This window comes from Styela clava, chromosome 15 (assembly GCF_964204865.1).
Source record: "Styela clava chromosome 15, kaStyClav1.hap1.2, whole genome shotgun sequence".
In the NCBI taxonomy this organism is placed as follows: domain Eukaryota; kingdom Metazoa; phylum Chordata; class Ascidiacea; order Stolidobranchia; family Styelidae; genus Styela; species Styela clava.
Genome location: NC_135264.1, coordinates 16,173,937 through 16,196,166, shown reverse-complemented (window position 1 = coordinate 16,196,166; position 22,230 = coordinate 16,173,937). Strand labels below are relative to the sequence as shown.

The window sequence follows — 22,230 nt, the reverse complement described above, 5'->3', positions numbered from 1 at the left end:
AATAGCTTTCACTTTTATCAGCTACGAATTTGAGGACAAAAGCGCTAACGACCTTTAGTTACACTAACCGCCCTACGAATGTTGTTGAGACGGCTCATCATAGGGAAAATGAGTTATGATGCGCACAATTGAGAAATTAACTTCACTTAGTAAAGTTGAGCTGCATAATGGCGCCATTTTGAGAATAAAACAGAAATATCCTTGATAAATAGGGCAAGGTTAGAATCTTGTCTGGATTCTACGATGTCAAAATGGCAGCCAATCATATCTCGAATCCCAAGTCACGTGGATAATGGCGCCATTTTGAGAATAGAACAGAAATATCCTTGATAAATAGGGCAAGGTAAGAATCTTGTCTGGATTCTACGATGTCAAAATGGCAGCCAATCATATCTCGAATCCCAAGTCACGTGGTCGGCGCAGAATGGCATCTGCCACCTTCTTGCCATGCGCAGACGGACATCATAACCGGAAGTTCATCTACCAACTATTTGCCATGCGCAAGAAAATACTTGAATCTGATTGGCTAATTCAAAATTTCTCAACTTGCGCAGTAGATTACCGGCCATCTACTTGCCATGCGCAAGATTTCTTGAAAACCGACTGTTGCCAGATATTTTTGAAAACGGATTCTAGCAATCTGGCAACGCTCAAAAACATGAAATTTCCGCGCATGGCAACTGCATGTCCGTTAAGGCAACGCGCATGTCACGTGATTTTGCAATTTTGTGATTGGTTGAATCTAAGCCAATTAGAATATTACATGAAGCTATTACGTGAAGTGTTGAAATGATAGAAGCAAGTAGATCAACAAAGACGCATACCATCGCGATCCGGCGTGGCTCAGGCGGTTCGTCGATCGTGAACTGATCTTGCTGTTCGAGTTCAATACCAGACCCACGCGCTCTTATTCTAGTTGATTTAAAGTATAATCAGGATACAAGTATTGGAAATGTGACCGAGATAACCTGCCGACGGTGTGGTGCGGACAATCCGTCGTCAGATGCGAAAACCCATCGTTCGAGTTCAATACCAGCCGTGTGCGATTTTTTTTAGTTGTTTTGGAGTAGTCAGGGGATAAGTATTAGAAAATTGAGCGCTTTCTCCATTGGCCGATGTGGCAAAGTTAATCAGTAGCCAGCTATCTAATCCCGAAGTTCGAGTTTGATACCAGAGTTCAATGCCGGTCCCATACGTTGTCTTATTTTCAGTTCTTGGGGTAATCGAGAGATAAGTATTAGAGATTAGAAGGTATGTTCGCGCGGCCGGTATGGCGCGGATAGTGCGTCGCCAGCGAGGTGGGCCTGCGGTTCGAGTTCAATACCAGCCCTTGCACTCTCTTTTTCTTAGTTGTTTTGGAGTAGTCGAGAGATAAGTATTAGAGATTAGAACATTAACTTCGGCGGCCGGTGTGGCGCACTGACAATGACGCGGGGGAGGTGTTCCCTGGACATGGGTTCAAGCCCATGTCCGAGTTGCCGATGAAGACGACCTCTACTTTGGCCGACGGGGCTTGCTCCGTGGTCTTGGAGGGGCGTTGATGTACGGAACTCGGGGTAGTTGCCATTCAAATGCAACTCCCCAAACTCCAATGATCCTACAGAGTCAGTGCCATTTGTCATAATAACAACAATAAAAAGGCGGTGTTATTTCATTTTTCGAGTCGAGCGATTCCTCGTGCTTTTGCTATCGGTGGGAAATTTACCCGATCGTAGGTGGATTCGAACCTTCAAGCCTGCGGCGCAACATTCACGCGCTTACCCGGATGCGCCACCGCACCATCTCGAATACAGAGATGTAATCCGGATACTTATTTCACAAAAAGCTGAACTTTTAAAAAAAATTAAATAAAATTGCAACACTCGAGAGATAAGTATTAGAGATTAGCACATCAACTTCGGCGGCCGGTGTGGCGCACTGACAATGACGCGGGGGAGGTGTTCCCCTGCACATGGGTTCAAGCCCGTGTCCGAGTTGCCGATGAAGACGACTCCTACTTTGGCCGACGGGGCTTGCTCCGTGGTCTTGGAGGGGCGTCGATGTACGGAACTCGGGGTAGTTGCCATTCAAATGCAACTCCCCAAACTCCAATGACCCCGCAGAGTCAGTGCGATGTGACGCCAGAGGGTCGCCTTTTATGAAATTTGTCATAATAACAACAATAAAAGACGGGGTTATTTCATTTTTCGAGTCAAGCGATTCCTCGTGACTTTGCTATCGGTGGGCACTTTACACGAGCGTGGGTGGATTCGAACCTTCCAGCCTACGGCGCAACATTCGCGCGCCTAACCGGGTGCGCCACCGCACCATCACGAATGCAGAGATGTAATCCGGGTATTTATTTCACAAAAATCTGAACTTATGAAAAAAAAAAAAAATTGCAACACTCGAGAGATAAATATTAGAGATTAGCACATCAACTTCGGCGGCCGGTGTGGCGCACTGACAATGACGCGGGGGAGGTGTTCCCCTGGACATGGGTTCAAGCCCGTGTCCGAGTTGCCGATGAAGACGACCTCTACTTTGGCCGACGGGGCTTGCTCCGTGGTCTTAGAGGGGCGTTGATGTACGGAACTCGGGGTAGTTGCCATTCAAATGCAACTCCCCAAACTCCAATGATCCTGCAGAGTCAGTGCGATGTGACGCCAAAGGGTCGCCTTTTTATGAAATTTGTCATAATAACAACAATAAAAAAGGCGGGGGTTATTTTATTTTTCGAGTCGAGCGATTCCTCGCGCCTTTGCTATCGGTGGGCACTTTACCCGATCGTAGGTGGATTCGAACCTTCTAGCCTGCGGCGCAACATTCGTGCGCCTAACCGGGTGCGCCACCGCACCATCACGAATACAGAGACGTAATCCGGTAATTTATTTCACAAAAAGCTGAACTTATAAAAAAAAAAAAAAAATTGCAACACTCGAGAGATAAGTAATAGAGATTAGCACAACGACTTCGGCGGCCGGTGTGGCGCACTGACAATGACGCGGGGGAGGTGTTCCCCTGGACATGGGTTCGAGCCCGTGTCCGAGTTGCCGATGAAGACGACCCCTACTTTGGCCGACGGAGCTTGCTCCGTGGACTTGGAGGGGACGTTGATGTACGGAACTCGGGGTAGTTGCCATTCAAATGCAACTCCCCAAACTCCAATGATCCCGCAGAGTCAGTGCGATGTGACGCCAGAGGGTCGCCTTTTTAAGAAATTTGTCATAATAACAACAATAAAAGACGGGGTTATTTCATTTTTCGAGTCGAGAGATTCCTCGTGACTTTGCTATCGGCGGGCACTTTACCCGATCGTAGGTGGATTCGAACCTTCTAGCCTGCGGCGCAACATTCGCGCGCTTAACAGGGTGCGCCACCGCACCATTTCGACTACGGAGATGTAATCCGGGTATTTATTTCACAAAGAGCTGAACTTATCGAAAAAAAAAGTTGCAACATCCTACGAGTCCGTGGACAATATGGATCCGCTCCAGGTTGGAGTCGAACCTGTATTGTTCGGCGCAACTGCCAGCGCTTAGCCGAATGCGCCACCGCGACGTGCGACGTGCGGTAGTTTAATTCTGGCATTTATCGCACAAAAAGACCAAATTCCAGGTCACGTGGTCGGCGCAGAATGTCATCTGCCATATACTTGCCATGCGCATATGGAAATCCTAACCGGAAGTTCATCTATCAGCTATTTGCCATGCGCAAGAAAATATTTGAATCTGATTGGCTAATTCAAAACTGCTCAACTTGCGCAGTAGATCACCAGCCATCTACTTGCCATGCGCAAGATTTCTTGAAAAACGACTGTTGCCAGATATTTTTGAAAACGGATTCCACAAATCTGGTAACTCTCAAAAAAATAATTTTCAGCGCATGGCAACTGTATGTCCGTTGAGGCAACGCGCATGTCACGTGACTTTGAAATTTTGTGATTGGTTAAATCTGAGCCAATTAAAATATTACATGGAGGTATTACGCGAAGTGTTGAAATAATAGTAACAAGTAGAATAACAAAGAGGCAGATCCTCGCAATCCGGCCTGGCGCAGACGATGCGTCGACCATGAACTAATCCGACTGTTCGAGTTCGATACCAGACCCGTTTGCTCTGCAGTTTAGATATATGTAAAAGTGACTTCTCAGTGATTTTGGAGAGTCAGAGCGATGTGACGCCAGAAGGCCGCATTTTTGCAAAATTTAATATGTTAACAACAATAAAAAGCTTCGGTGATTTCATTTCCCAGGTTCGCGCGATTTTTTGTGCTTTTGCACTCGTGGCACACTCTGCCTGCGACTTGCGTAAAGAGATACCGCTTAATGGTGGATTCGAACCTTCTAGTCTGCACCGCAACCTTTTAGCGCTTAACCCAATGCACCACCGAACCATTTCGAACGCGGTGATGTAACCCTGGTCTTTATCCCACGATGGGTTGAACTTACAAAAAAAAAAGATTGCAACCCGGAATGAATTCGTCGACTTGTGATCTCTTAAGACCCACTCCCGGTTGGAGTCGAACCTGCATTGTTCGGCACACTCCGCCTGCGCCCAATCCGTTACGCCACCGCGGCAAAGGAAACACAGCGATGCAATTCTACAATTTATCACACAAAAAGCTTCATCAATAGAAAACAAGAGAGCTATGCTCAAATATATGGACACGTAACACCACACATTTTTGATGACGTCACAGCAAAAATAAAAATAATAGCCCTCTAGTAAATATAATCTTTACTCATTGAAAATTTCATAGCAATTGCTTCAGTAATCAAAGAAAAAAGAGACTTCTTAAAAACGTGTCAAAGAACAACAACAACAACATAATATTGAAACGATCGCTATGCCCACTACGTGTCCTATAACAGCTTAATTACCCGCCGAGTCTTCCACCTAAGATACCTCTACTTGCATTTACATCGCTGCGACACCGATTCAATCATAATTCTGGGATTCATCACTCGATTAATTTTATTGGCTTATCATCTTGCGCACCTCGCTCAGTTTTAGAACACGCTCGAGCGTCTTACGAAGCGGTTGGTCAGTCGCAAGTTCCACATTGCTTCAAAGCATTGTATCTATAACTTAAACCAGTAGTTCTCAACTTTTTATCATTATCTTGGTCCATTTAACCCCCGATTCAAGAGTCTTGCTGCACATTAACACAAATGTATTTCTGCCACATTTCGTCTGACCAAAGTTAGACTTTCTGAGACAAGCAGTTCACATTTACAAGCGATTTGAAATAGATTTGTGTTAGTGTGCGGCAGGACTCTTGAAGTGGACAGTACAAATATAAGCGCCGGCAAATCCCCACCTCGGAAGTTCACACACAAGCCCGAATCTATATTTACATTTTTTATTCTTGAAACTCAAGAATTGAAAGAATATGAGACAGATTACTGTTATCAAGAGAAAACCTGTTATCTGCAAACAAATTCTGCTTTACAAATAAGAAAATAGTTTTATGATAAATAACCTTAGTTGCCCTTTCGATATGCAGGCACTGTATTCTTTGCATTGATTACTCTTTGAAATTTGCAGAATTTGAGAACGTCATATCAATATAGAATCGAAATTGTACCTTCGGATGTTTCGTTCGGTAAACTTCATGGCGAATCTGCAAATCAAACAAAACTTGAATGCAGACAAGACAGACTTAAACATGGGTAGGGAAGGCTCTTGGACTACCGGCGGAAATGTTGCCCACTTAGAACGGCGGGTCATGTGTGACGTAAGAAGTTACAATACATAATAAAATATTTGCAATGTTACGAAAGCAAAAGTGGAAAACAATAAAGCTTGTGTCAAAACTAATATTCAATTTCAACAAATTCCTAGTAATATTTTTGGTTAAAACATCAAAATTTGTTTTCAGTTTGGTTGTGGCCCACGTCAGTTTTAATATAGGGAACATTGAATCCAACTACTGCAAAACGGACTTAATTTGCTATTTTAGCATTTTATACCTCATTGAGTTTTTATATAACACTGCTAAATACAGTTTTATACGATACGATGAGTACCAATATGTTTTTTTTCCTATTTCTTTCAGCAACTTCATGGGTGAATTTTTTTTTCAAGTTGTACCAATATTAGAGTCTGAAGATTTAATTTTTAAACTTTGTTTTCTTGTATTACCTTGGTTTTATCAAGCTCCGTCTTTCTTTTGGAAACCAGATGTCAAATAATGCAGCAATGATGATGAAATAATGATGAACAAAAGTTAGCTAACTTCTTTACTTGGGAACTACTGAATCACAGCATTGTGTTTTAGTAAAAATAAAAATGTATTTTAGTTGAAATATTGTAATGTTATAATTCTAGTTTACTGTAAATATTAAAAGATAAAATACAGCAAATTACATACAAGCATATATTGGCTCGAATAGTGTTCTGAACTGTATCAAGATATCTATGTACATTTAGTTGTCACCAAGTACAAAATAAGACGTTAGCACAGACCAAGAAGAGATGATTGCGTCCGTTATCAAACCTTTTTACTATTTTGTTCGTTTATTTTCAGGTATGAAATCTCTTATTGAAATAAAGTTGAGAAGGGATTCTGATATACAGCCAACTATAGCATCATTCGTATATACATATCGTGGATAAAACATTTTTATCCAAAAGGAAGTAATCTCAAACAATGTAGCGTTAGCCGCTTGTTATCTCGAAGAATCAAATGGCTCAAATTTAACCAGACCCGATTATTTCATCGAGAACTATCAAGACGGTTTTATAAAAACTGGTAAAACATAAGACAAATACGTCAAATACAGCAACAACATATACTGAAGTACACAAGGCACAATTTATACTTAGAGTTTTTGCAACCTGAACTGAACAACTGGAAGTGTCCACCACACCTAGCTATCAAAACAACAGCAATCCGAACGTTCTGGATACAAAGAGATTCCTTGCTGCTCAACTCTCTCTAGTGTCCCCTGATTAATTGATTGATTAGCACGAACATTGTGGTTTGTTTACTTCTCTGTTTGCCACGAACTATTTTTGCTTGCGAATACTGCGTCACAGTTCTCTGATAATTGGCTACTGTGATTTGTTTACGTTCTGGTTTAATGTAAACAATGCTTCACAAATTTTTTAATCTGAAATGAGAGTCAGGATTAAAGGTATTTCTAACTACTAATTATCTAAAATGCGTCAACCATTCCAGCTATTTCTACCTCCTCCGCGAAAGGAAAAAATTTTACCGATTTGTGGATCGTACTCTCTTTGTTGAATGCTTGGGACCTTGTTTATAAAACACGTAGATTGCGTCAGTATTGCGTGACAAAACAATTTGCGTCATCTCGTACGAAGTTTACCAAATCTTTTTTGCAGCAACGGCTATAAATATTGTTGTTCTACCATAAAGCATCCTAATGACAAAGGTCCGGAGTGACAAAAAGTAAACACTTGCATTTAAATACAAAATATCCTGGTGTCATATTCTTTTCGTCGAGATTTTGAGACCATGCTTATATAACACATAGATTGCGTCAGCTTTACGTAAAAATGTGATATGCGTCAACGTTACGCTCGTATTATACCAATTACGTCTTCCTAAAATATCTTTGGTCTATATTTTTAGAGAAATGAGATCAATATTATATAGTGACTTAATTTTACGCAATATCCTCCTTCAAAGTATATACAGAATCAAAAGTTTGACGTATTGATTTACTTATTCTCCTACGCTAGCTTTAGTGGTGCAACGATAGTTCGTTTGAAGGGGAAAACATGACTCTAAATTTAATCCAAATGCCTTAATCTTAAGTATGATTGAAAACTATACAGAAAAGTGCGGCAGATTGAATGGGGTTCTCGATTCAAATTAGACTAGGTAAACATGACTTGGCTTATACTTAAGGCCTATTTGATGCAAATTTCAACCTACCCATTGAAATAGGCAATAATTTATAAATTTCATGCGCAATGAATTTACCCGCAGAACGCAATAAGAGGGAAAATATGCCTACAGCTGAGAATGAAATATATCCATTCCTGACCCTTCTGGCTGTTGAAAAGGTTATTGATAAAAAGCAATTATACTTTAAATATCAGAGTAACAGTTACCATACTATTTGCCCACTCTGTTTATATATTTTAGCACAGCGGTAGTGTATATTTAAATAAGTAATCTTTCACTTTTAGTTGATTATTGGAAAATTATTACAATCGGCAATATTGTAAATCTCGATGTATCAGTATCTTTCCCAGTATGAAACGCTAGCCATTAGATAAATGCATATATCGCCGAACCAGTAGTTCATAAATGGACACACGCAACTCTTATCTCTTAGTAGTCTTTTAAATTTGGATCGAGATCTTGTTTTGATCAACTATATCAAAAATATTAATAGGAAGTACGATAAAGTGAAGAATATAGGCTATGATAATGAAAAGTCAAAAACGAGAGTATTTAATTACTTTAGTTTATTTAGTAAGATACTTTTATCGTAATTCTTTTACATTGGTATTTTGTAGCTTTGTTCGAAGATATAATTACTCTTGACCACTAATATCTTGATAGTGAGCACGTTTTCGGAAGGAACAAAATATTTCAATTTTTTTCACTTGCAAAATATATCTTCGGGAAATGCGGAAAGCCGAAATGCATCCCTCGTCGAAAATTGAAATTATCAGTCACAAGAAAGCCTCCAGTATAACCATTGAAGAGTTATTATTGTAAGTATAGCCGTTAGAGGAGATCATTCAGATATGATTTACATATTTATCCCGGGCGAGAGAAAAGTAGATAAGACGGCTTAACCCTATTGTGCTGGTAGAGTATTACTCCCTCTTGCTAAGGAAGGCACAACTAAAGGCAAAAGTCTTGCGGCACAAGCTATTGCTAAACTTATTATCACTCAGAATCCTGTAATAGCTTTCCCAGGACAAAGAGTAAGTGAAAATGATTTTATGGGTGTGTTTGCCTAAATCAGGGCTTCCTAATTTGGGGTCATGACCTCACAGGAGGGTGCAATGAATTTTAGGGGTCGCAACGGGTACAACAATGTCACGCAGAGTACTATATTTATTGTACTTTTTAGAACTTTTTATTTGAAACCCAATTATTGAAACTAGTGCGGAACATAATTCGAACGATTTCGAGAGAAAACATAAGACATCCTTGCATGACAATCCCAACTTTGATAGCAAGACCTGAAAAGTGGCACATTTTTCAGAGCGCGGTTCGCGATAAATTTTAATATATGGAAAGAAGTCGCGATCTTAAAAGTTTGGGGAAGCCCCCGGCCTAGATAAGGAAAATGATAACAATTTATTTGATACTTGACTCCCCAGGTTAAAAAACAGCCCTGCTCTAGATTATGTTTCAACCATTCAGGACTTGTAACCTTTCATTGAACTAATATGATTACCTTTATTTGAAGTTTACCTCTTTTCATTTTCAGTCTCTTGAATGTGTGAAAGCATTGAAAGAATTGATGCATCCAGAATGTGCCGGAATCCAAAATTTTGAAGCATTCATGGCCTTGACAAACTTATCTGCGATAGATGAAACTCATAGGTGAGTGAAGTCTTTTGCATGCTTTGCTAACTCGAGGCCAGGGTTGGAGTCTATTCTATGCCTAATGGCAGAACTGAGAACTGGGGAGTAGGGCAAAAGTTTCAATCAACCTCTTTACGGGGTCACATTGTAAAACACCAACCCTGGATTTTTTACGAAACATAGCTATGACTCCATAGTCTACAAACTCTCATTGCAAATGGCGCCCGGTCGAAGCCTTTGTCGGTCCAGGACAGCTGCCTCAAGGCTCATAAAGAGAGCTGAGAGCTCAGTTTGGCACATAATACACAGCTTATAGATGATATTTATGAAATAACTAAACTCCTACATTTTGTATTTCCAGGCGACGTATTGTTCATGCAAAAATGACGTACGATATTGAAACATACATGTTAGAAGAACACGAGATGATCAGAAGAGCCGCAACAGAAACAATGTGTAACATGTGCATGAGCCCTGATGTAAGTTTCTAAATTATATTTTAGGTTTTCCATTTTTACTTAAACCAAGACTCAAGATCAGTGGCTTTCCAACAATGTTTCTGCCAGTACAGTCGAAAAAAAGAATTGTTTAACCCTTTTCGTGCGGTGGGCACGTATACGTACCAACGACAAAAGTAAATCTCGCTTTCGTTTACGACTGGAATTTTATTTGCGGCGGAACGAGGGAGTGTTTTTGAAATTTATGCAAATTTCGGTGTTTTTTGGGTGGTAATAGAAGACATATTAACCCTTCCATCTACCAAAGTATTTTGAGTTAGATCACGAAATTGCTACAGCATTATTATGCTATTGTTTGCCAACCACGAAGCGGTAACAGTAAAGGATTTAGCGAATATTTTTATTTTTTATCACGGTTTGAAGTTTCAACTCCCAAGAAAAAAAAATGCCTTTTTTCTATCCGGTTTGTGACTCAGACCACCACTTTTGAAAAAACTTTTTTTTATAATAGCCAATTGCAAGCTCTTTGAATATGCTTTCCAACGAGCTGTCAGTGGGCAGCAAAGGATCATTAGTTTTTCGTCAGTCGATCAATTAGTTGTGGGGGTACAAATGCATAAAATCGGCGTAGCAAATACGATTATTTAATAAAAAATAAAAATCGCATGGAAAGGGTTAAGAAATCGCAGAACTAGACTAGTGTACATAAATTTTTGTCATGGTTTTAAGATATTTAGTGTCAAGAAAGATATTACAGCGACTCCCAGATGGAATAACTTTGGTTTACACAGACAGTCTCACTGCTATACTTTTGATAGATTTCAAGCCTTCACTTTAAATGACAAAGTTGTTCATGAAAAGTTTGTAGTCTTTTTGGTTCTCAACAAGAGGTCTCTGGGGCCCTTTGAGCAATGAGTCTTCGTGAGAACTTCAGTTCATGGTCGATGTTTCGTCATCAAAAAACCAAAAAAAAAAATTTGTTTCCAAAACTTAATTTTTCAACTTTTTTTTTCAGTTTCAAGAAATGATGGCAAAGGGGGGGCACGATCGTTTAAAGATTTTAGTTTTACTCCTCGCTGAAGACGATGAGCAGACGAGACTCGCTGCAGCTGGTGCTCTCGGAATTCTTACTTCGAATAAAGAAGAAATTTGTAAGAAGATTAAAGACCAGGTAACGTTGGAAATTTGGACCGCTTGCAGCTGGATATTCTACATGTGTCCCCCTAAAAACAGAAACATAAATTTCTTAATTTTGTCTACGAAAATGAAGACAATAATTGGTTGTTTGGGACCGATCTATCAGTACTTTTTACTACTTTTATTACAAAGTGTAGGGCTCTAAAAACAATGTTTGACTTTTTTTTTCTCTTGATTACTGATAGACTCAATTACAGGTGTCGTTGCTTGATAGCGATATTGTTTTTTTCTTTCCCATTGAAATGCCTTGGTATTGTTTGAATAGAATATACGATACTGTAGTGTGTGTACCAAGTTAGGGTTGAGTTATAATTTTATTCTAATTTTTCTTATTTCAGTTTTATTACAAGTTTGGGGACTGTCTGTGTTAGCCAAGTGAATAGGCCCATAGGTTTCAGTCCTTTTACACAACTTGATGTAAAGTAGACGAACAAAATTACTTACCTTCATGTGGGTACACACACTTCTGGAGCGCCGCATATACAGCTGATACCAAGTCATATGGAATCATTAATGGCATTGGTTCCTAACCTTTATCCCCCTTTTTGCCTCTTTTAAAACTATTTAATTCTCTTTCATCATGCATAAATATTCTTCATTTCAGACAAAAGCCTGGATAGACAATCTGTCGATGACATGTTTGAGTGAAAATATTGAAGTTGCTGTTCGAGGTTGTGTCATTGTACATAATGTAGTGGCGGCATGCAAAAAATCTGCCGAACAAATCGCTGAGAGGTATGTTTCCACTTATTCATTCACGTTGGCTGAAAATTTTTTTCTGCATAAAAATGTAAAAGTTAGATTAAATTGTTGGATATCCGTTCAGTGCTGTTTATTCCCCCCCCCCCCTCCTACTGTAAAAGTCCTATATCATTATATTTTGGTGTTTGTGAAGTAGAGCTCAGAGCTGACAGTTGTACGATCTGGTTACCTTGTATGACTTCCCTAGTTCGATTCAAATGTGAGAGGATTGTTGTATTTTTCGTCGTTATAGGGTGGTTGGCTGTGTAGCTCATTGTGTTAAGCGTTGGGAATACGCTCGCCACCGCACCTCTGATTACTCTGCCTGGCTTTGCAGGTTTAAATCCCATGCAGGGATGGTTATGTGCGAGAGGATTGCTGGACTCCTCGATGCCGTAGGGTGATTCACGTAATCGCTGGTTGGTTACTGCTTCCACCACCATCAAGTTTGAAAACAAATACAGCAAACCAATTAATCCCATACCCGACATGGAATGGTAACTGGGCGAGAGGCCGTGGTTCGCTATATGGTTAAGCTGTCCTATCAGCTTTCCATTCCCCCAGGATGAATATGTAAATTACTATCCGCTGGTCGGTTACTGCTTCCTCTACCATCAAGTCCATGCATCTGAAAACATAGGAAATAACCAGCTAACGAATTCAATACTGGGCATGGACTGTCAACCCGACAAGAGGTCATTGTTCGCCATATGATTAGGCTGTGTTATCAGCTCTCCTCTGCCCCGGGATAAATATGTAAAATCTTTACAACCTGGGGTGGCTTACTCACCGCTGGTCGATTACGGCTTTCTCTTTCTGCGCTAGGAATTCAATACTCGACACGTTAACTGGACGAGAAGCCATGTGATTAAGCCATCTTGTCAACCTCTGTCAAAATATAGAATTCATGTTCCAGTTCTATGTTTAATTCTTTTTTCATCCTTTTTCAGCAATATACTTGAAATCTTGATCGTACACTCAAAGTCAGAGGATGAAAACAAGAAGAAATTGAAAGAAATTGCACTGAAAGCGCTGAAACAACTGGAAAATGATAAATTCATTCAGTCTACAGAAAATGAAAAATAAAGAAAGTATTTTTTCGCAACATTGGCGCAACATTGGCCTTGAAGTCCAGACAAAATTTACAATCAATTTTGGGTTGTGTGAAAAGTTTAGACTCCAGTCCCGAACTCTGAATAAATAAATTTTTGAAACAATCATATAAGTATGTTAGCTAACTTTGATAGTCTTATATATATATGTTAGTTCTTCTTTGATAGTCTGCTGGGAACTTAATGCTTGTGAGTTTTGATTTTATGACTAACTACTTTGCTAGCAGGGCCTTGGGTCTTGGGGAAAATTTACTTTCAACTCCCACGCCAAACTCTAAAATGAAATCTAATTTCAAAAACAAAGAATCATTTGCATATACTAGCTTAGATCGTTCTTTAATTGTTTAATATTGTTTAAAGAGAATTGAATACAGGGATAACAACGACTCAGTTGGTACTCTTGAATCTCGCAGAAAGAGTATGACCTTGTGCTTGTTTTTGATGTATTTTAAATGTAAAATGTGAAAATCATGGATGTAATAAATTTAATAGATTTGATCGAATTGTGAAATTTCCAGAACTACAATTAATTCGAATTGTTTGCAAAAATTTGACTTCTTTTATTACCATTGAAGATACCGAATTTTTTCCAAATGAAATTCTTTTTATAAAAAGTTGTTTATCATATCATATTGCATCAGATGTTGGTCTATTAACAGTGCAAGTGATTCAAAAATCATATGTTGTGTTTCTCTAAACTTTTAAAAGTTCAAATATTGTATTTTCCAAATGAAATTCATATTTGTTAAAAAAAGTATTTATCCATGTCAAATATTTTGATTGCGGATTACTGATGGACTCTTTATCATTATGTTTTTCTCTGTTTATATGTTCAGTCTTCATTCTTTTTTTTTTATATTTTTCTTAAAGCTTGCGTGCACTCATTCGGTAATAGGTTCATCTCTCAACAAAGTTTGGGCTCATGTGGGGCTTGTTAGCTCTTTACCTTTTAAATTGTAAAAAAATCATTAGTTTTTTGTAGTTTGAAACGCTCATTAGACCCTAAAGACTATTTCGAAATTACACTTAGGCATATTTCGGCGGGAGATCTAACCAGGAAAATATAAAATTTCAGATCCCCCCCTCTCTCCTCAGCTATTATCTGGCTATGTGTATGCCCTGGTGCAGTCAAAGATAAAATGTTGCCTCCAACTCGCATTCAACGGTAATGGAAATTCTCACACAAGTAGAATAAGTTCATATCTTAGCAAAGTTAGGGCTCATGTGGAGCCAAAAGAATCCACACCCGGCTCCAACTCACAAACTCCGTGCCTTCCCCTGCCATGGCACTTTTGAAATGTGAAAAAAAGGCATTTTTGTATCATACATAGAAATTTTCTTATTAGACTCTATATTTTCTATATTTTGAAAACATCGGCAAAAGACCCTTACTGGGATATTAGAAATTTCAACCCCGCCCCCCCTCCCCCCCCACTTAATAAATCTCAAATATTTTCTTCACCCTAGAGTGCCTATAATTCTTGTGGCAATGTTTTATAATTACATCATGATTGAATTTTTTTTGCATGATTTTTTGTCATTTTGCTCGTTTTTCACAATTATTTGTATAAAATTTGCATTCGAGTATTAAATTATGCTATTTCAGATAATTTTTGGTGGTAAAAAATTATAAGGTACGGTGGAATTTTCGTATTTCTCCCGGGGTAGAGGAGAGCCGATATGACGGCCTAATCATCTAGAATACCACGACCTCGAGCGTCCCTGTCGGATAGGAGGAATAATAGCTTTCACTTTTATCAGCTACGAATTTGAGGACAAAAGCGCTAACGACCTTTAGTTACACTAACCACCCTACGAATGTTGTTGAGACAGCTCATCATAGGGAAATTGAGTTATGAAGCGCACAATTGAGAAATTAACTTCACTTAGTAAAGTAGAGCTGCATAATGGCGCCATTTTGAGAACAGAACAGAAATATCCTTGATAAATAGGGCAAGGTGAGAATCTTGTCTGGATTCTACGATGTCAAAATGGCAGCCAATCATATCTCGAATCCCAAGTCACGTGGATAATGGCGCCATTTTGAGAATAGAACAGAAATATCCTTGAGATAAATAGGGCAAGGTAAGAATCTTGTCTGGATTCTACGATGTCAAAATGGCAGCCAATCATATCTCGAATCCCAAGTCACGTGGTCGGCGCAGAATGGCATCTGCCACCTTCTTGCCATGCGCAGACGGACATCATAACCGGAAGTTCATCTACCAACTATTTGCCATGCGCAAGAAAATACTTGAATCTGATTGGCTAATTCAAAATTTCTCAACTTGCGCAGTAGATTACCGGCCATCTACTTGCCATGCGCAAGATTTCTTGAAAACCGACTGTTGCCAGATATTTTTGAAAACGGATTCTAGCAATCTGGCAACGCTCAAAAACATGAAATTTCCGCGCATGGCAACTGCATGTCCGTTAAGGCAACGCGCATGTCACGTGATTTTGCAATTTTGTGATTGGTTGAATCTCAGCCAATTAGAATATTACATAAAGCTATTACGTGAAGTGTTGAAATGATAGAAGCAAGTAGATCAACAAAGACGCATACCATCGCGATCCGGCGTGGCTCAGGCGGTTCGTCGATCGTGAACTGATCTTGCTGTTCGAGTTCAATACCAGACCCACGCGCTCTCATTTTAGTTGATTTAAAGTATAACCAGGATACAAGTATTGGAAATGTGAGCGAGATAACCTGCCGACGGTGTGGTGCGGACAATCCGTCGTCAGATGCGAAAACCCATCGTTCGAGTTCAATACCAGCCGTGTGCGATTTTTTTTAGTTGTTTTGGAGTAGTCAGGGGATAAGTATTAGAAAATTGAGCGCGTTCTCCGTTGGCCGATGTGGCAAAGTTAATCAGTAGCCAGCTATCTAATCCCGAAGTTCGAGTTTGATACCAGAGTTCAATGCCGGTCCCATACGTTGTCTTATTTTCAGTTCTTGGGGTAATCGAGAGATAAGTATTAGAGATTAGAAGGTATGTTCGCGCGGCCGGTATGGCGCGGATAGTGCGTCGCCAGCGAGGTGGGCCTGCGGTTCGAGTTCAATACCAGCCCGTGCACTCTCTTTTTCTTAGTTGTTTTGGAGTAGTCGAGAGATAAGTATTAGAGATTAGAACATTAACTTCGGCGGCCGGTGTGGCGCACTGACAATGACGCGGGGGAGGTGTTCCCTGGACATGGGTTCAAACCCATGTCCGAGTTGCCGATGAAGACGACCTCTACTTTGGCCGACGGGGCTTGCTCCGTGGTCTTGGAGGGGCGTTGATGTACGGAACTCGGGGTAGTTGCCATTCAAATGCAACTCCCCAAACTCCAATGATCCTACAGAGTCAGTGCGATGTGACGCCAGAGGGTCGCCTTTTTATGAAATTTGTCATAATAACAACAATAAAAAGGCGGTGTTATTTCATTTTTCGAGTCGAGCGATTCCTCGTGCTTTTGCTATCGGTGGGAAATTTACCCGATCGTAGGTGGATTCGAACCTTCAAGCCTGCGGCGCAACATTCACGCGCTTACCCGGATGCGCCACCGCACCATCTCGAATACAGAGATGTAATCCGGATACTTATTTCCCAAAAAGCTGAACTTTTAAAAAAAATAAAATAAAATTGCAACACTCGAGAGATAAGTATTAGAGATTAGCACATCAACTTCGGCGGCCGGTGTGGCGCACTGACAAAGACGCGGGGGAGGTGTTCCCCTGGACATGGGTTCAAGCCCGTGTCCGAGTTGCCGATGAAGACGACTCCTACTTTGGCCGACGGGGCTTGCTCCGTGGTCTTGGAGGGGCGTCGATGTACGGAACTCGGGGTAGTTGCCATTCAAATGCAACTCCCCAAACTCCAATGATCCCGCAGAGTCAGTGCGATGTGACGCCAGAGGGTCGCCTTTTATGAAATTTGTCATAATAACAACAATAAAAGACGGGGTTATTTCATTTTTCGAGTCAAGCGATTCCTCGTGACTTTGCTATCGGTGGGCACTTTACACGAGCGTGCGTGGATTCGAACCTTCCAGCCTACGGCGCAACATTCGCGCGCCTAACCAGGTGCGCCACCGCACCATCACGAATGCAGAGATGTAATCCGGGTATTTATTTCACAAAAAGCTGAACTTATGAAAAAAAAAAAAAATTGCAACACTCGAGAGATAAGTATTAGAGATTAGCACATCAACTTCGGCGGCCGGTGTGGCGCACTGACAATGACGCGGGGGAGGTGTTCCCCTGGACATGGGTTCAAGCCCGTGTCCGAGTTGCCGATGAAGACGACTCCTACTTTGGCCGACGGGGCTTGCTCCGTGGTCTTGGAGGGGCGTCGATGTACGGAACTCGGGGTAGTTGCCATTCAAATGCAACTCCCCAAACTCCAATGATCCTGCAGAGTCAGTGCGATGTGACGCCAAAGGGTCGCCTTTTTATGAAATTTGTCATAATAACAACAATAAAAAAGGCGGGGGTTATTTTATTTTTCGAGTCGAGCGATTCCTCGTGCCTTTGCTATCGGTGGGCACTTTACCCGATCGTAGGTGGATTCGAACCTTCTAGCCTGCGGCGCAACATTCGTGCGCCTAACCGGGTGCGCCACCGCACCATCACGAATACAGAGACGTAATCCGGTAATTTATTTCACAAAAAGCTGAACTTATAAAAAAAAAAAAAAAAATTGCAACACTCGAGAGATAAGTATTAGAGATTAGCACAACAACTTCGGCGGCCGGTGTGGCGCACTGACAATGACGCGGGGGAGGTGTTCCCCTGGACATGGGTTCAAGCCCGTGTCCGAGTTGCCGATGAAGACGACCCCTACTTTGGCCGACGGAGCTTGCTCCGTGGACTTGGAGGGGACGTTGATGTACGGAACTCGGGGTAGTTGCCATTCAAATGCAACTCCCCAAACTCCAATGATCCCGCAGAGTCAGTGCGATGTGACGCCAGAGGGTCGCCTTTTTAAGAAATTTGTCATAATAACAACAATAAAAGACGGGGTTATTTCATTTTTCGAGTCGAGAGATTGCTCGTGACTTTGCTATCGGCGGGCACTTTACCCGATCGTAGGTGGATTCGAACCTTCTAGCCTGCGGCGCAACATTCGCGCGCCTAACAGGGTGCGCCACCGCACCACCTCGACTACGGAGATGTAATCCGGTTATTTATTTCACAAAGAGCTGAACTTATCGAAAAAAAAAAGTTGCAACATCCTACGAGTCCATGGACAATATGGATCCGCTCCAGGTTGGAGTCGAACCTGTATTGTTCGGCGCAACTGCCAGCGCTTAGCCGAATGCGCCACCGCGACGTGCGACGTGCGGTAGTTTAATTCTGGCATTTATCGCACAAAAAGACCAAATTCCAGGTCACGTGGTCGCGCAGAATGTCATCTGCCATATACTTGCCATGCGCATATGGAAATCCTAACCGGAAGTTCATCTATCAGCTATTTGCCATGCGCAAGAAAATATTTGAATCTGATTGGCTAATTCAAAACTGCTCAACTTGCGCAGTAGATCACCAGCCATCTACTTGCCATGCGCAAGATTTCTTGAAAAACGACTGTTGCCAGATATTTTTGAAAACGGATTCCACAAATCTGGTAACTCTCAAAAACATAATTTTCAGCGCATGGCAACTGTATGTCCGTTGAGGCAACGCGCATGTCACGTGACTTTGAAATTTTGTGATTGGTTAAATCTGAGCCAATTAAAATATTACATGGAGGTATTACGCGAAGTGTTGAAATAATAGTAACAAGTAGAATAACAAAGAGGCAGATCCTCGCAATCCGGCCTGGCGCAGACGATGCGTCGACCATGAACTAATCCGACTGTTCGAGTTCGATACCAGACCCGTTTGCTCTGCAGTTTAGATATATGTAAAAGTGACTTCTCAGTGATTTTGGAGAGTCAGTGCGATGTGACGCCAGAAGGCCGCATTTTTGCAAAATTTAATATGTTAACAACAATAAAAAGCTTCGGTGATTTCATTTCCCAGGTTCGCGCGATTTTTTGTGCTTTTGCACTCGTGGCACACTCTGCCTGCGACTTGCGTGAAGAGATACCGCTTAATGGTGGATTCGAACCTTCTAGTATGCACCGCAACCTTTTAGCGCTTAACCCAATGCACCACCGAACCATTTCGAACGCGGTGATGTAACCCTGGTCTTTATCCCACGATGGGTTGAACTTACAAAAAAAATATTGCAACCCGGAATGAATTCGTCGACTTGTGATCTCTCAAGACCCACTCCCGGTTGGAGTCGAACCTGCATTGTTCGGCACAATCCGCCTGCGCCCAATCCGCTACGCCACCGCGGCAAAGGAAATACAGCGATGCAATTCTACAATTTATCACACAAAAAGCTTCATCAATAGAAAACAAGAGAGCTATGCTCAAATATATGGACACGTAACACCACATATTTTTGATGACGTCACAGCAAAAATAAAAATAATAGCCCTCTAGCAAATATAATCTTTACTCACTGAAAATTTTATAGCAATTGCTTCAGTAATCAAAGAGAAAAGAGATTTCTTAAAAACGTGTCAAAGAACAACAACATAATATTGAAACGATCGCTATGTCCACTACGTGTCCTACAACAGCTTAATTACCCGCCGAGTCTTCCACCTAAGATACCTCTACTTGCATTTACATCGCTGCGACATCGATTCAATCATAATTCTGGCATTCATCACTCGATTAATTTTATTGGCTTATCATCTTGCGCACTTCGTTCAGTTTTCGAACACGCTCGAGCGTCTTACGAAGCGGTTGGTCATTCACAAGTTCCACATTGCTGCAAAGCATTGTATCTATAACTCAAACCAGTAGTTCTCAACTTTTTATTATTATCTTGGCCCATTTAACCCCTGATTCAAGAGTCTTGCTGCACATTAACACAAATGTATTTCTGTAACGTTTCGTCTGACCAAAGTTAGACTTTCTGAGACAAGCAGTTTACATTTACAAGCGATTTGAAATAAATTTGTGTTAGTGTGCGGCAGGACTCTTGAAGTGGACAGTACAAATATAAGCGCCGGCAAATCCCCACCTCGGAAGTACACACACAAGTCCGAATCTATATTTACATTTTTTATTCTTGAAACTCAAGAATTGGAAGAATATGAGACAGATTACTGTTATCAAGAGAAAACCTGTTATCTGCAAACAAATTCTGCTTTACAAATAAGAAAATAGTTTTATGATTAATAACCTTAGTTGCCCTTTCGATATGCAGGCACTGTATTATTTGCATCGGTTACTCTTTGAAATTTGCAGAATTTGAGAACGTCATATCAATATAGAATCGAAATTGTACCTTCGGATGTTTCGTTCGTTAAACTTCATGGCGAACCTGCAAATCAAACAAAACTTGAATGCAGACAAGACAGACTTAAACATGGGTAGGGAAGGCTCTTGGACTACCGGCCGAAATGTTTCCCACCTAGAACGGCGGGTCATGTGTGACGTAAGAAGTTACAATACATAATAAAATATTTGCAATGTTACAAAAGCAAAAGTGGAAAATAATAAAACTTGTGTCAAAACTAATATTCAATTTCAACAAATTCCTAGTAATATTTTTGGGTAAAACATAAAAAATTTGTTTTCAGTTTGGTTGTGGCCAACGTCAGTTTTAAAATAGGGAACATTGAATCCAACTACTGCAAAACGGACTTAATTTGCTATTTTAGCATTTTATACCTCATTGAGTTTTTATATAACACTGCTAAATACGAAGTTTTATACGAAACGATGAGTACCAATATGTTTTTTTTTTCCTATTTCTTTCAGCAACTTCATGGGTGAATTTTTTTTCAAGTTGTACCAATATTAGAGTCTGAAGATTTAATTAATAATAATTACCTTGGTTTTATCAAGCTCCGTCTTTCTTTTGGAAACCAGAAGTCAAATAATGCAGCAATGATGATGAAATAATGATGAACAAAAGTTAGTTTCTGCTAACTTCTTTACTTGGGAACTACTGAATCACAGCATTGTGTTTTAGTCAAAATAAATAGGTATTTTAGTTAAAATATTGTAATTTTATAATTCTAGTTTACTGTAAATATTAAAAGATAAAATACAGCAAATTACATACAAGCATATATTGGCTCGAATAGTGTTCTGAACTGTATCAAGATATCTATGTACATTTAGTTGTCACCAAGTACAAAATAAGACGTTAGCACAGACCAAGAAGAGATGATTGCGTCCGTTATCAAACCTTTTTACTATCTTGTTCGTTTATTTTCAGGTATGAAATCTCTAATTGAAATAAAGTTGGACGGGATTCTGATATACAGCCAACTATATCATCATTCGTATAAACATATCGTGGATAAAACATTTTTTTCCAGAAGGAAGTAATATCAAACAATGTAGCGTTAGCCGCTTGTTATCTCGAAGAATCAAATGGCTCAAATTGAACCAGACCCAATTATTTCATCGAGGACTATCAGGACGGTTTGATAAAAACTGGTAAAACATAAGAAAAATACGTCAAATACAGCAACAACAACATATACTGAAGTACACAAGGCACAATCTATACTTAGAGTTTTCGCAACTTGAACTGAACAACCGAAAGTGTCCACCACACCTAGCTATCAAAACAACAGCAATCCGAACGTTCTGGATACAAAGAGATTCCCTGCTGTCCAACTCGCTCTAGTGTCCCCACTGATTAATTGATTGATTAGCACGCCGAACATTGTGGTTTGTTTACTTCTCTGTTTGCCACGAACTATTTTTGCTTGCGAATACTGCGTCACAGTTCTCTGATAATTGGCTACTGTGATTTGTTTACGTTCTGGTTCAATGGAAACAGTGTTTCACAAACTTTTCAAGCCGCGCTCCCTTTTTTCCGAATTTCCCGCGCCCTTTTATTTTTGAATTCATCAAGTCTCGCGCCTCAAATCAAGAGTAACTAGCTAACAATACGATACAAATAACAGATATTCAAAGATGGACTTACATTGAAGATCTGAGTTAAGAGTTCAACGCCGGTCCCAGACGTTGTCTTATTTTCAGTTCTTGGGGTAATCGAAAGATAAGTATTAGAGATTAGAAGGTATGTTCGCGCGGCCGGTATGGCGCGGATAGTGCGTCGCCAGCGAGGTGGGCCTGCGGTTCGAGTTCAATACCAGCCCGTGCACTCTCTTTTTCTTAGTTGTTTTGGAATAGTCGAGAGATAAGTATT

The 22,230-nt window shown here is 40.5% G+C and overlaps 2 protein-coding genes and 1 long non-coding RNA gene across 3 annotated transcripts in view; 1 reads left to right on the top strand and 2 right to left on the bottom strand.

The window, feature by feature from the left end:
* Nucleotides 1–22,230, bottom strand: part of LOC120333760 (uncharacterized) — a 199,786-nt gene that overhangs the window by 10,423 nt on the left and 167,133 nt on the right. The window lies entirely within an intron of this gene.
* Nucleotides 8,778–14,622, top strand: LOC144432361 (protein unc-45 homolog A-like). Its single transcript, XM_078120371.1, has 6 exons — nucleotides 8,778–8,894; nucleotides 9,407–9,522; nucleotides 9,866–9,983; nucleotides 10,978–11,133; nucleotides 11,764–11,894; nucleotides 12,851–14,622. The coding sequence occupies exons 2-6, from the start codon at nucleotides 9,440–9,442 to the stop codon at nucleotides 12,984–12,986; spliced, it is 624 nt and encodes a 207-aa protein (XP_077976497.1). The 5' UTR covers nucleotides 8,778–8,894; nucleotides 9,407–9,439; the 3' UTR covers nucleotides 12,987–14,622.
* LOC144432363 (uncharacterized) lies at nucleotides 20,062–21,083 on the bottom strand. The gene is made up of 2 exons (XR_013480554.1): nucleotides 20,895–21,083; nucleotides 20,062–20,382 (listed from the first exon to the last, which is right to left on the bottom strand). It is a non-coding gene; the product is annotated as an uncharacterized LOC144432363 (long non-coding RNA).